We start from the raw sequence: 15,562 nt of genomic DNA, 5'->3' as shown, positions 1-15,562 counted from the left end.
ACAATGCATCATAAAAAAAAAAATTATAATAATAATCATGGGGCACCCCTTCACCCATTCAGAGGATGACTGAGACTTGTTTTTAATATTATTGCATATTTCACAAAGTAACACAAAGTAATTAAGTCCAATAAAGATGTAGGATACACATAAGGGTAGTGCAACAGACATATGACATAATAGAAAATAAAATCTATAAGTATCTATAACAGAATCAGTCGGTATCATTTGGTACATGGTACAATTTTTTATTTTTTTTTTGGGGGGGGGGGAGTATTGATGGATTTATGATTATGATTATATTGAATCAGACTTATTTGCATAAATTATTATAATTATTTTTAAAAAGTTCAAGTACGGAAAACACTTGTTATAGTATCAGGAATTGACTGGCGGGGATTGATTGTATTGTTTTCAAAAATTACCCTTTTTTGTTGCTTTGAGACAATGTCCATTGTAAAAAGCACTATACAAATAAAACTGAATTGAATTGAACCCTATCTGCCTGTAGTGTCTTGCTTTAATGAACTTTACTGTCATTGCACAGAATGCAAGTGCTAGTATAATTAAATGCAGTTTAGCATCTAGTTAAATAGATCAGTTAAGTAGTGTACTATTACACTACTACACTGTTAGTATTACACTATAGTAGCATACAAGAATTGTAGAGTTAGCAGGCAGAAACTGAGATCTTTGATTTCCAATTTCTCAGGAGAGTTTTCTTGACATTGGTTAATGGTATCAGAAGTTCTCTGCTGCTTGAAAACTCTGCTGCTTGGCTAAATCTACTATGTCTATAAATAAATCAAAGATTCCTGAGAGGTAAGTGTGAAAAATAATCGAGCCAAGTGTTTCACTAAATATTAAGCGTTGACGCGCTATCCCACATTAGCCCCCGCTCTGCTACACTCTCTTGCTGGACTCATACTAGTCTCTCACATTTCTTCATGTTTGTGTTTGGCATTCAAACCAGAGCAAAATATCACACGATGCCCTTTGCATGTGCTATTCTCATTATTTCTGTTGGGTTTCACAGTTGGTGGCAATCTGCACCAAAGTGGCCTGTCAGTAAAACGTGAATAGCTGCTGTGAAAGGCCCTTTAGAATGTCAGCGTGGCCGTCTGGGTGATGGAGCTTAATTAAAATCAAGGTGTGGGAGTAATCAATAGGGCCACACATGCTCCTGATCTGTTAGCTGCCCATTACTTGATCTTTTGTGAAAAATTCATCCATGGCTTGCCAGCAAATATTACATGGCCTGTGGAGCAGGCAACCTAATCTTATTGATTGACACACAGATTTAATACACATCATTTTGGAATCATCAGTAACAAATACATTGCTCAAATGGACTTCAACACAGAGATAAAAACAAAACAAAAAAAAAAACAGACAGTTTAATCCTGGGACAGAGATTCAAACATGGAGCTGAAACCCTTAGATTCTAAAAATAAAAAGCCAGCTATTGGAACCAATCAATTCTTACAAATGGGACTCGTTTGAGCTATCAGCAAGCAGAATAGTGCAAACTGTGTGCCAACACTTCTGTGCTAAAATCATTTGTAGCACGTTATTAATGCTCATGGAGAGGTTAAATGTACTCACAGTCTCTCCAGAGAGCTCAAGCTGAAGAAAGAAGCATTTTTCACTGTTGAGATTTTGTTATTGCTGAGGATCCTGAAGGGGAAGAGAAAATGAACATCAGCAAAAATCATGCAAATTCATAAATAAAACATGACCGTGTCATTTTTTTCACCCACACTGTGTGATAAATCTTTCAGACTACCATTTTTGCTTCTAGAAGAGATATTTATATGGATTTCTGGGCATGCTATAAATGTCTGAGGCACTGCTTATTGGAGTATTTATTACTATTTATGGTAATATAATGTAAGACACCTCAGATGAAAACATCCTGCATAAAAACACCCCTCTGAATACTACCCCAATCTTAAAGAAAAAAGCTTTCAATTCAAACACTGTAAACTTTAGTTATTGTACAAACAAATTCAAAGTAAATAGTGCAAAATAACAAATAAATAATAACAAAAGTAAGATTTAATGTGTAAATGCTAATATACTAGGTATGATGTATTTAAAAATGAATTCAACCACACACAGAAGAAGTCCTTCAATCATTTTTAAAGAGGCCATCATCATCTGTGATGTAGATTCCAAATGATCAAATTTTGGATTTAAACTTGAATGACCATGCTATTTTCAAAATGTAGTTAAAGGTATTGAAACACTGTTTTTTTTAAAGCTCAAGTTATATTAGCTTCATAGAGAAAAGCAGTTTAAAAAAAAAGAAAAATTAATGAACGTTTCATTTTCTGTGCTCATCCATCAGGGCGAAACGTGCTGTGCATTATGTTAAGAAAGCGAAACTGCACAGTTTGTGTCTGTTACTCGGTTGATGAAATACTCTTACCTTTTACAAGCTACCTGACTTACTAGTAGCAACCACCTCATTATGGGAAATGTAGTTACACTGATATATTTTCACTAACACACATAAAATAGGTTAAATAAATAAATAAATAAAATTCACTGATTAAGTGGTGTGTTACAGTGGTGAGCCAATTAACTGACTACAAACTCGGCTGTAGTTTTCTTTTGGCCAGTTTCTGTTTTCTTGATTTAGCCTTAAATACACCCCTTTAACCCTTTTCCAATGAGATTAAATTTACATGTGGACCAGGTAATTCCATCACTTGTAGGTGTTACTCTTTGATTTTATTTCCATCTGGATTGGCCAATTTCTTTCTCCCTCTGAGAAAATAACAGACTAAATCACTGTTTTTTGAATAACACTGCTATGGTAACATAACGCTCTCTGGATGTGGTCTATGGAATACCTTTGAATCTTTACCTGGCAGAAAAGTGCATTGCAGTGGACTGGCATCCTATCAAGTGTATATTGCCTTTTAACTTATTTATTGACTTTTTTTGTAGCTAGATTTCATTTGTCATAAATTTCATACTTCTTGTTAGGCTGGGTTATAAAATGATGAGAGAAAGTGACAGACATTTAGACCGTCTACAGTACACTCTAAAAAAACTGGGTTAAAAACAACCCAAATTGCCCGTGTGAAAACTGCTACCTCCACCTGAGCTGAATTCAAACAGTTCGCGCTGAGTTGATTTGATAATTTGTATCACAATACATATGCAACCAGCAAAACAGTAGTTTTGTATTGTTAAAAAAACTATGAAAAACTGAGTTTAATAATACTTGTATTTAATGTTGGGTGTTAAAAATTATTACTTAAAAACAAGGGTTATTTTCCCCATTTGTCTTCCCAATTTGGTCACCTACCAAATCAGTCCCCCCAGGATTTAGCGATTTTGTGATCGCAGAAATGAATGCAAAATCAAGCAAACTCCACAATATTCTGAGGAGCTTGGTATTTATCAAAATTCCCGCAGATTTTCAGCAGATTTGGGCCATCATGTGACGCCATCAAAACCTGCATTCAGCCAAAGCCCTCTTCGATTCATGTGCTCTGAACATGAGTATAGCTAAAATGTCTCATTTACCAGCAAACATCACTGTGAAAGACTGCAAAACAATTTTGTGCAATTGTAATTTCACCAATTCAAGTAGTTTTCTGCAAAAAAGCACAAAAAAATCTTTAAAAAAAAACACTGCAGCAAAATCAAGCATTTTTGGCCGCAACAGTCACAAAAAAAACTCTAAATCTTGTACAGACTGATAAATCCCACTGACCAGCCAGCTCTTCCCTATCATACAGCAGCTATCAAGTACTGTAATAATTACAAAGTATACATATACTTATACAGTAATAACACATAATCCCATACAATTTCTCATTTCGATGATGCAGAATACAACTGAGCTGAAGGTTAAGGGTCTTACTCATGGACCCAACCATCATAGATTGGTGGGGCTGGGATTTAAATACACAACTTTCTGATCTGTAACTCAAAGCCACCACATCAAGTTCAACTAGCATAGATTCAAACCACTTCTACCACTGAAGTAACTCCACTAAATGCTTTCATTGAATCAATGCAAGCTAGGTGAGCTAGTTGTGACATTTTCACAGAAAAGTGTATTATAACATAATTTATCACACGATCAATGTTATATAAACATATTGTCCAACCCTAGTCCACATTCTCTTGTTTAAAGGAAAGCACATAAGATTTGTTACTGAGTGTTAAGTGCTGCAACAGAATATCAGCTCCAAACTCTGAACAACAAACCTAATACCTACTTCCATTAGTACACTTCTGCCTGGAACACTAACATAAAGTCAACAGAAAGAGAGACCAAAAGAATGACATTCAAAAGGTCCAGAAGTTCTTGTTAAATCTTAGATAGGCTGTTACCTGCTGAGACACAGAGAGAATGATATACAGAAAAACTGAAGGACAGACAGAAAGAAGGCATTAAAGTATGATAAATGTCATGATTAGTCTCTCGCCCTTGTGCTCATTATTTCGGTAGCATGGCGAACAATGGCATTTTTTGACTTGGTATCTACAGCAATATTGATCACAGAGGTGAGACATTATATCATCCTGTCACCTGAGGTGCTGCTCACTCAGGCATGCTAGCATGCATCACAGTGTAGGTGTGTATGTATATGTCAGTGTGTGTGTGTGTGTGTGTGTGTGTGTGTGTGTGTGTGTGTGTGTGAAGGAGAAAGAGCCTGCTTTACATGCACTATGTGAACAAGAATGCCATCTTTACCCTACACACTATCACCAGAGCTAGCTCCTTCATCCTCCTCCTACCTTTCCCAAGGTCGGGTGCGGCTCTAGGGAAGCAGCTAACCGTGCATTGTGAGTGTGGAGCTGAATAAAGATTATAAGTTCCCAGACGGCACCTCTTACAAAACACATTTGTAAGCCGGCGATAGAGCAAACACACAGACCAGTTCCACATGTGGTCTATTAGCAACACGGGAGCGAACAAGGGCAAATATGTTCAAGGTAGTTCACTTCCACTCCTGAGCACCCCAGAGAGAAAGAATTAAGAATAACATACAGAAGAAAAAGCAGCAAACAATAAACTCTCCAGATGTGCTTTATGGTATACTTTTAACTCTGTACCTAGTAGATAAAATTCCAATTTAAATGGTAAAGAACTCTTTAGTGGAAAAGAACTCTTGAAAAGGAAGGGCTTGGAGCGAGATTGTACAGTAATACCACTGCTCAACAGTACTGTAAAGGGCATTGATCTTCTCTTGGAGGCTTTCTGCTGGATAACTTCATGCCTATGCTTTTGCATGCTTTTCCTCACACTTTAGAGGTTCTCAAACCCTGTTCAGACCACCTTATAATTATAGAACTGCAATTCAACTACTTTATGCCCCTTTAGGCAAGTTCTGTATGTACCATCATATTTATTTATTGGAGCCATTCATTTTTTAATTCCTTCATTCATCTTCACCAACTGCTTTATCATGATCCTAGTGAATCCTATTCTAGTGAGCCTATTCCAGGGTCATTGAGCATAAGGCAGGAATACACCCTGCATGCAACAACAGGCTATCACAAGGTACCAGAGTCACACAATCACATTCACACCTAGGCAATTTACAATAGTCAATCCACCTATCGGCATATTTTTGGGAGGTGGGAGGAAACCAGAGAACCCAGCAGAAAACCACACAGACACTAATTGTTGCTGTGCCAACATACCAACCCTGTTTACCCATATTACAAAAGTGGTGTTGCATGCCATGCTGGCTTACTGCATTACATGCATGCTTGCTAGGAGTAAGACTTACCTATGGTTTAGGATGTTCTCTACTTTGCACTCTCTAGGCAAACAGTTTTGGAGGCATTACACTCCAAATTACATATTACTTTATTATTACCTTATATTAGATAATTATATATAATATAGGACAGGACATTGTTGCAGAGGATAGCATTGCCACCTCAGAGCCCCAGGGTCTTGAGTTTGATCCTGAGCTCTGGTTACTGTCTATGTGGATTTTTTCATGTCCCAGGTTATCCAGTTTCTTCCACTTCCAAAAAAAAAAACATGCGGTGTGTGTTCCCACTTTTTTAAAAAAAACAACATTGTAGATAATTTTCATACTTGTTCTCAAGTTCTAGTGCTTTTGAGTATAAAATGAAGTTGCTAGAAAAGACAGGAGTCCCTGGACCCTACTTGCCAGAACCATGGCATTAATAAAAATTCACACACAAAAACATGCACATGCCTTCCGGCACTGGTGTCTTGTAACACATCCTGGCCAAGGAATGGTATTGCTTGACTCATGTTTTCCTGCACCACCTCATCACGAGCACTATATGGTCATAACTAATGATTCAGAGCCTCCTCAAGTAACGTACTCCTAATCCAATGCACTGTTTGCTTGTTTACAGTTATTGAGCTCAGATCAGCTTTTTATGATGAAAGTTTTCAACAGTTTAGAGATGTGTTAAAAACTAAGTAAGGGCATATATTGAGTATTTATTGAATTTGAAATGTGTTTAACCTCTTACTGCTGTTCATTTGGATATAAGGTCTTTTCCTGGATGAGAGAAAAAGAGACTTTCAAGTATTCTGAAGGTCTAAAAAGGTTTTTCTTTATTTCTTGGAAATTTGCATGTATTGAATTATACTACAAGTGTTCAATTTCTATAATAGTCAGGTAAAGTATAAATACTCCAATGTAATACCTATAAGTATAGTAATGAAGTACAATGACTCAAGGACAGGACACCAGTCCATTGTGGCACCATGTACATACACATTAATAGACTCATTCACATCTAGGGGCAATTTAGTGAACTAATGCTGTGTTCAAGGAAAGGCTGCAATTTGTAATTCACCATCTCTAACCAGTAACAGTCACAGAACATGCCCCCTTAAACTTAAAATTTAAACTCATCAACTTGGGGTAGTCTTCTCATCTACCAGTTACTTCCTCGTTTACAGAGTGACATTAAATCAACATGGCTGCACACACTGTGAACAGTGTTATGTGCTCCTTCTGTACGTTAAATTAGTTTATAGCAGTATTGGGTTTAGATCAGTAAATAAACAGACACTACGTGGTTAAATCTATAATACTGACCACACTAACCGCTGTTCTGAGAAGGTAATCAACAACATTACAGTTATCACTCATATAACTAACGTTAGCTAGCTAACTGGCTAGCTTGTTGCTTAAGCTACTTGCTATTGTCCGCTGTTGTTGCTGTACTGCAATTTCAGGCCAAAATGTTGCATGAATATTTGAAGTTCACTCAGGGCTGTTTCTAGGCATAGGTGAATTTGGCGGTCACCTAGAGCACCACCAGCTTGTGGGTGGCAATGAGCACCCCAATGCCCCTGCCCGTTTCCCCTACCCACAAGAAAGAGAGTACCAGGGGAATAATATGGCCTAGGTATTTGGAGCGGTAGCCCCGAAGATTTTTTCTTTAGCCCTGAATAATTCTCTTTTTATCTTCAGTGAATGGAGGTAAGACCAATCAGACAGGGTTTACAGGTAAAAATGTGGAAATGCTTGTGTCTTATTGGCTGACAGGTCTCAATTCTGCCAAACACCAGCAATTTACTTTTTTTTTTTTTTTTTTACCAGTTAAGGGGTTGAAACTGAAACATTAAGCTCCTCTACTCTCAGGAAAATCTCCTCTCCTCTAAGGAAAACAAGGTGTGTAAATGCTTATATGAGTTCCAAGTTATGTGAACATGATTACATGAACAGAGCAAAAGGACAGCTAACATAGGACGTCGAAGGGCAGTGTATTTGGTATTTAACACTGTCTCTGTTCTCAGTGTTCACTTGATTTCTATATTTCAGACCGAGGAATGAAAGACCTTTGCAACTGTTTTTTCCGTGCCCTGCCCCTTCCCACAACATCCTTGGCAATTTAGTCCGTTATTTTCTGGCCTTCTTAAATCACATAAATGTAATGTGTAATTTCTATGCCTCTATGCCCAAGGTCTTATGAGTACTTGTGTATCTTTAATATATTCACAATATGAAGGGAGACTGAATCTCTTGAATCTTCATTTATGCAGTGTGAAACTGAACAAGACCAAATAAAAAAACAAACGGAAAGTATTGATTTCGCTCAAATTCAGGCTTGGGTATGAGAGTGAGAAGTGAGAAGAGTTTGCAGCTGCTTATCATACATGTGTAATGAGAAGTACCGATCAGATTCTATACTCTATGTATATACGGTATACGTATGTTATGTAATGTACTAGAGATGTATTGCTTGTAACTCCAACTGAGCAGTAAAACAGTATTATATAGCAATCAAATGGATGACTGGATTAATTTGTGTAAAGTTGGTTTAGTAACCTCTCTCTCTCTCTCTCTTTCTCTCTCTCTCTCTCTCTCTTATCTATTTCTCGATCTCTCTCAGACTAGGGAGCATGGCAGGAACAGAGGCTCTGTGTTTGTGCAAACTCAAGCGTGTGACTGCGTGCAGCACCGTGTCCATGGCTCCGTTTAGCCAGAGGAAGCTCAGCTGCTTCTCGACCCCTCATGCCTTTTCCAGGCCTCTGCACAACGTCCAGGAAATTGCAGGCAAAACATAATTGTACATTATGTAAACAGCACATGCCGAACATCCAGCATGTCCTTCCAACTTTCTATTTACAATATCAATTATGCTATCCCAGGATAAGCAGCTTTCAGAGACAGAGAGGCAGAGGACAAATCAAATATTGTCTCGCCGGGGCTGCCGGAGCAAATGGTCTATGTCATTGCACTCTGTGTTTCTCTGATCGCTTCCATCAGGAAGGGGTGCGCAATACACACACACACACACACACACACACACACACAACTCTCTCTCACAGACATTCCCATATACAGTATTTAGCTGACGGTACAAAGAGGCCCCCTTTTAACTGTGTGTGTGTGTGTGTGTGTGTGTGTGTATATGCGTGTGTATATGAGTTTTAGAGTATGCAGCAGCCTCTGTAGAGCTTTTGTAGATTTGCCTGGTGTTGGTCTTCATGGGTAAAAGTCAGAGCCAAAGCTCAGACTTAATTCACACACTCCCTATTTCCTATCTCCATTTTCAGAGGCCCACAGCTGGCCAAGCCCTGAGAGAAGTGCTCTCAAAACAGCCTCGGGACATTCAACCATCCTACTGCATTATTATAGGGGTGGAAGAAATGAAAATAACCCAAACTTCAGCCCTTGGTGGGCACAAGTCACACGGACCAAGTAGGGTAGAAATCAAGATTTGAACTATTACAAACATGCTGAGCGGACAGCCCAGTTCTTTCCAGCCTCAGCTCCAAACCCTGTGTTATTCTGTAATATCAGGTTCCTTGGAATGGCTAACCAGAATAACATATTTCAAATAGGCTAACATTGATGTTGGATGTGAATCAGACATAGTTCAGATGGATATTAAGGAGGCTGTAGACTTGGAGGAGGAGAGAGTGTGGCACATCTGGTTGGACAATGCAGAGAGGCAATTCTGGCTATTTTAGCCACCAGCCCTGCAGGACTTTTTTTAGCCTGTCTACACTGTGGATTGGTTACATCTTGATGCATTTGGCTTGGAAAATTGTGACAAGATAACACTGTGTTCTGTGGGAATAAAGCTATCCTACAGCCAAGCAATCCTGTAGTTAAAGACAAACAATAACTGTTGATACAGTGGCTCAGATTTAAAAATAACTAAATAAATAAATAAAATAAAAACATAGAGCATGTCACCACTACAAGGTCATCAATTTGCATTATAGCTGCCTGTAAACAAAAGGCAATGCCTTCCAACACATTATCAGATGATGACCTGTATGAATCCTCTCTCTGGAGAGCTGATAACATTCCTCCTCTCATAAGCTCACCCCCACAGACAGAAGCCGCGCTCTCAGGATGTTAACCCGGCTGCTTTACGATGTTTAGGAAAGCTGGAGCGCACAACACACTTCTGAGGGCCTTGGCTGCCAGGGGTCTAACAGATTTATGAGCGTTTAAATAACTTAACTATTTATTATGTCCAGACAAAGGGAGGCAGAGACAACAGCACAGTAACAGATGCTTGGCAGGCTCCCTATTTTCCTTTCCTTATATTCTCAGATAGTGAATAGTCTGAACACTATCAGACACATTCTTAACTTGTCTGAAGGATACAATGGGATTTATGAAGTTTTGTTATATGTATGCAAGTGTGTGAGATGATATACATTTATTTTTCAGTGGGAATGGCTCAAAGAAACATTTCTGTTTTGTCTATGCATCATACAGTGTGATCTTTTTTGGATAATACTCTTTGACATAACTTTCAGAGACAGCTTAGTAGCAATAACTCAGCAGTCTATGAACTTTCCTGAGAGTGAAGGTTTTGATTTGATACAAGGAGAGGATTTGATACAACACACGTTGCTTGTCTGAGGTTATTCACTTTGGAAATTAGATAAAAGACAACATATATCAGGGCACACAGTGACTTAGTGGTTAGCACGTTCACCTCACGCCTCCAGGGTTGGGGGTTCGATTCCCACCGTGGCCCTGTGTGTGTGGAGTTTGCATGTTCTCCCCATGCTGTGGGGGTTTCCTACGGGCACTCCGGTTTCCTCCCCAATACCAAAGACATGCATGGTAGGCTGATAGGTAGGCATGTCCAACGTAACCATAGTGTATGAATGGGTGTGTGAATGTGTATGTGATTGTGCCCTGCGATGGATTGGCACCCCATCCACCCGCCTTGTACCCAGTGCTCCCTGGGATAGGCTCCTTGTTCCCCACAACCCTGTAGGATAAGCGGTATAGAAAATGCATGGATGGACAAAATATACTGCAGAGGCATCGAATGCATGAAATTATTTGATTTTATAATTTTTAGTACTTTAATGCTTCATTTAAATAAGCCGACACTAATCTGGCAGTGCTTGCCTACTGGCGAATCAATTTGCGTGTGCTAATATGACTGAGCAGTAAGTGCACATTTTAAAAAAATATCAAATTATTTTAGCTTATGGAAAAGTCTGACTTTTCTTAACCTTGCTGAAGACATGCAGCAAACAGACAAAAAAAAACTGTATACAAAAAGTGTTATAACTTATCTCTTTACTGCAAAACAGCATGCATAAGCAACTTGGCTAAGCATCTGGTCAACAAGTATGATGATGTCCAGACCTATCAGCAGGTGAGATGCTAAATGGTAGGAAGCATTTGTAAATATAAAAATGTTTTTAGGGATATGATTAACTACTTTTTTCAAGATTGCCATCACAAATTCCTAGTCTTATATTTTATGTGGACTAAAGAGTTTTTTAAAGAGAATGATAAAACATTGGTGTTCAAAACAGAGATAAGTGTTAAACTCACAAAAAACTATAATCCCAGTTTATGAATTGATGTCATTTAACAGTTCATGCACACTGCACATGGTGCAAATATCTCATTACGCTCCCCGGGCCTTTACTCTCCGCATGTGGGATGCCATTTTTAGCTTCACAACGGTGATATTTGTTGACTTACAGCATTGAGCTGTAACTACTATAGCTAATGTTGTGGATAAAAATGACCAAGGGATTTGTATTACCCATAGAATCAAAAGTGGAGAGACAAAACAATCTAGAGTGACCTTGGACTTACTATTATCTCGCGGGGGGGGGGGGGGGGGTGTTGCAGCTTAACACAGCTGCCCTTATAAATGGCTCCTCATGGTTGTCTCTTAAAATTAAGGCCTTCCTTGCGAGACAAGAATCTTCACCATCTGAATTATGAGTAAGTTATATTTTTCTGTATTTCTAGTTTATAATTTATTTTCATATTTGCTCTATATCTCTATTTTATATATAGTTATACTGCTTGAAAAACGGTTTACTGTATTTACTACTTCATAATATCATTATATTACCCTTCTACTGTTCTGCATATCCTGCTATTCTGTATTTTATAAAGAGTTTTTCTATTATTATAAGATATTGTAATGTCTTGTACTATCTTAATATTCCTTTTTATTATTCTTATAAAGTTATAGTAGTATGTGAGAGAGAGAGAGACAGAGAGAGTGTGTGTGTGTGTTATGTCTACATGCCCGCCCTTGACTGTACGAGAGTGTGTGTGTGTGTGTGTTTGCACTCCTCAGCTCTTATACTTCTTTTTGACTTTTTGACTAATAAACCATAGTGTGTTACTCTTAAAGTGTGAATCCAATTCGTCAATATCCGCCTAATACCGCTTCTGTGTGTCTAGGTGCCCATCGTCATTTTTCCTTCTCTCCTTTACTGGAGGGGCTGGATTTGAATCTGACCATTCTTCCCTCTTCTCACCTGTCAGTCCGCCCCACTCTCAGTGGTCCCCTCACTTCACCTTTGCTGATTTTCCCATGTCCCCAGGACGCACCCCATTTTCTTCCCCCTCCCGCTCTCCTCCAGACTACGCACCCACCCGTCCCGTGAATTACCAATAAAATTACATTTTACTCATACTAAGTCTCCCTCATGTTTATTTCATGTCATTTTTATCCACAACATTTCCCCCCTCTGAGGCTATAAAGCCTCATACAATACCTTAATTAAGCGGGTATATCTGTGGAGATACTGGTTCTGCCGCACCCCATGGCCGTGCCCCGCTAGCTGTCGGAGGATTACTCTAATGAAGCCATAATCCCTGCGCCCGTCCCCGTACTCAAATGGGTCCCTTTAACCACTTCTACGCAACACTGATCAGAATAGGAGCTGAGGAGGTTTTGTAGACTGGGTGGGTTGGTTGTATTGCAGAACTTATCGCATTTGTGTGAAAGGTGTTATCACAGCTTGCTGTAGTAATGCTAGACTAAGTGGGCATGTCCCTTCATCCTTTTCTGAGGATTGAAGATATTGTTTACAGGACACAGGATGACTATACTTCACTTTAGCTTATTACAGTGTACATGTTACTTGCCGTGCTTCAACCTTATGTAGCCCACAATGTGCCAGGTATGTTAGCAAGTTCAGGATGAGGGGTGCCATCATCACTGTCCACTTTGGAAACTGGAGACAGACAACTGGGAACACACAACTGCAAAACCCATCATTAAATGTTCAATTTAAGCATTAGATCTAGGCCTATTAAAACGGTGAATATTTATCAAGTGATTTACTGTACCCTGATTTTAATAATTCAGAAAGCCATTCAAAAACAACTCAAAATGAGGAGTTCAGTTTTTAACGTATTAGGACTTCTGATGTTTACAGATCACTCAAATTATCCAACGCCCTGGTTTTTGAGCTATTGGTAAGTGGAATAGCCTTTTTTTTTTTAACATAATAGTAAGGTAGATGAGCTCTTTTTTAACCCTATTGGTATTGATATCATAGTCTTCTTGAAACATATGGGTTATTTACTGTGTAAATACAGTATAAATACTGGAGCTTAAGTTCAGGGGATCAGATCACTTCTGAGAATTCTCATCGGTGTGGATCTCGTGTGGGTAATAGGCTAAATTTGAGCCAGCACTAACATTTTGTGTATGCTTTTGAGAATGAATAGCATTTACATTCAGACAACATAAACTTGCATCAATAATCCTTATTGGTTGATAATGTATATCAATATAACGTTATACTATTAAACGAAACCATGTTTGAATTATTTTGTTACTTATTTGTTTAACATATGAAAAGCTTTGATTTGATAAAAACTATGAAACTTTAATTCAGGGCATTCAGTGGCAAAGTCATAATCATCAATAATCATAGTACTACACCTGGAATCACTATTGAAACTTTTGTTATGGTGACACTGGCATAACATACATTAAGAATGCTTTTTGATATACATCCCTGTCACTTTATAACAAATATTTTATAGAACTGGTTACAGAAACTAGTAAAAAAAAATATTTAAAAAAATATCCAAATAGAAAATATATATATATATATATATATATATATATATATATATATATATATATATATATATATATATATATATATATATAATCACTGTAGCTATATTCATTATATTCATTGGCATATGTCTCCTCTGTGATAAAAATCTTGGATCTGGAACACAGTACAAGTGAGTATTTAGCAGGTGTCTTTTCTTATGTTTCACATCACAAACAGTAATATGATCATGACCAAATGCAATCATGATATTGTGACATACTGTATGTAAATAGAAAGTGTGAGGATTCGAAAACAGCTGTACTTGTCAGTAATGCCAAATTTGATCAGCCTGCAAGATCAGACTCTTCTAACAGAGTTTAAAATCTGGTGTGAATTTAAATGCTGCATAAGCGCATCTTATTCCGTCATAAATGCTTTCGAATTGCTTTCTGTTCAAATTGGCCTAGTTTATAATCAATCACGCAAAAGTTTTTTGCCCCATCACCATTCTTGTCTCCAGCACTTCTCAAAACAAAGTTATGCCCATGCATGACAATCCTAATACATCATCATCATCATCATCATCATCTGTCTTGAATTAATATGTAAAACAACACAACATATGGATTAATATAATGGATTTGAGCATTTAGATTTCAAATGGATGTTATTACTCTAGTTGATATTCATCTACCGATCAGCCATAACATTAAAACCACTGACAGGTGATGTGAATAACACCGATTTTCTCATTACAATAGAACCTGTCAAGGGGTGGGATATATTTGACAGGAAGTGAACAGTCAGTTCTCAAAGTTGATGTATTGGAAGCAGGAAAAATGAGCAAGCGTAAGGATCTGAGCGACTTTGACAAGGGCCAAATTGTGATGGCTAGACAATTGGGTCAGAGCATTTCCAAAATTGCAGGTCTTGTGGGGTGTTCCCTGGTATGCAGTGGTTAGTACCTACCAAACGTGGTCCAAGTAAGTAATGACAACCAGTGAACTGGCGACAGGGTCATGGGCACCCAAGACTCTTTGATGCGCATGGGGAGCAAAGGCTAGGCAACCTGCCACACTGCAAAAATTGTTCAGAAATTGCTTGAGAAACATGAGAAAGTGTTCAAGGTGTTGTCTTGGCCTCCGAATTCCCCATATCTTAATCCGATCAAGCATCTGTGGGATGTGCTGGACAAAAAAGTCAGATCTATGGAGGCACCACCTCACAATTTACAGGAGTTAAAGCAGCTGTTGTTAAAGTCTTGGTGCCAGATACCACAGCACACCTTTGTGCCTCGATGTGTCAAAAATGTTTTGGCGGTACAAGGGGGACCTACACAATATTAGGCAGGTGGTTTTAATTTTATGGCTGATCAGTGTATGCTGTCATAGTCATTTGACAAATGTTTTAGAGATGTGGGTGGAATATGGGGAGAAAACACACTAAGCTGTGAAAGCACCAAACTTGGTGTAAATGACCAGACGTTGACATTATTATATCCTGTATTGGCTTTCTTGCTCACTCATATTCAGTAACTGCTTTATCCTGGTCATTGTCGCGGTGGGTCTGGAGCCTATCCCAGGAATACAGGGCGTGACTGCTCTATAATTTCTAATAGTCAGGGGATTTGGTCAAAATGTTTGCAGCTCTACAAGAATAATTTAAATGTCAGTTAGTTAAAAATAATTCTGAATTAAATCTTTATGAACTGCATGGAAGTAATAAAACCTCTCAGATGTGACTTGAGGTCAAAGTTGGGGTGGCAACTGGGATGGG

At 38.3% G+C, this 15,562-nt stretch overlaps 1 protein-coding gene across 1 annotated transcript in view; it reads right to left on the bottom strand.

Moving 5' to 3' along the window:
- LOC128605862 (adhesion G protein-coupled receptor A1) overlaps nt 1–15,562 on the bottom strand; it is a 252,530-nt gene that overhangs the window by 225,359 nt on the left and 11,609 nt on the right. The window contains exon 2 of the mRNA XM_053621671.1: nt 1,606–1,677. Within this exon, the coding sequence (XP_053477646.1) occupies nt 1,606–1,677 (72 nt within the window). The remainder of the gene's footprint in view (nt 1–1,605; nt 1,678–15,562) is intronic.

The sequence above is a fragment of the Ictalurus furcatus genome, chromosome 3 (assembly GCF_023375685.1).
Source record: "Ictalurus furcatus strain D&B chromosome 3, Billie_1.0, whole genome shotgun sequence".
In the NCBI taxonomy this organism is placed as follows: Eukaryota; Metazoa; Chordata; class Actinopteri; order Siluriformes; family Ictaluridae; genus Ictalurus; species Ictalurus furcatus.
This window is presented reverse-complemented; position numbering and strand designations above follow the sequence as displayed.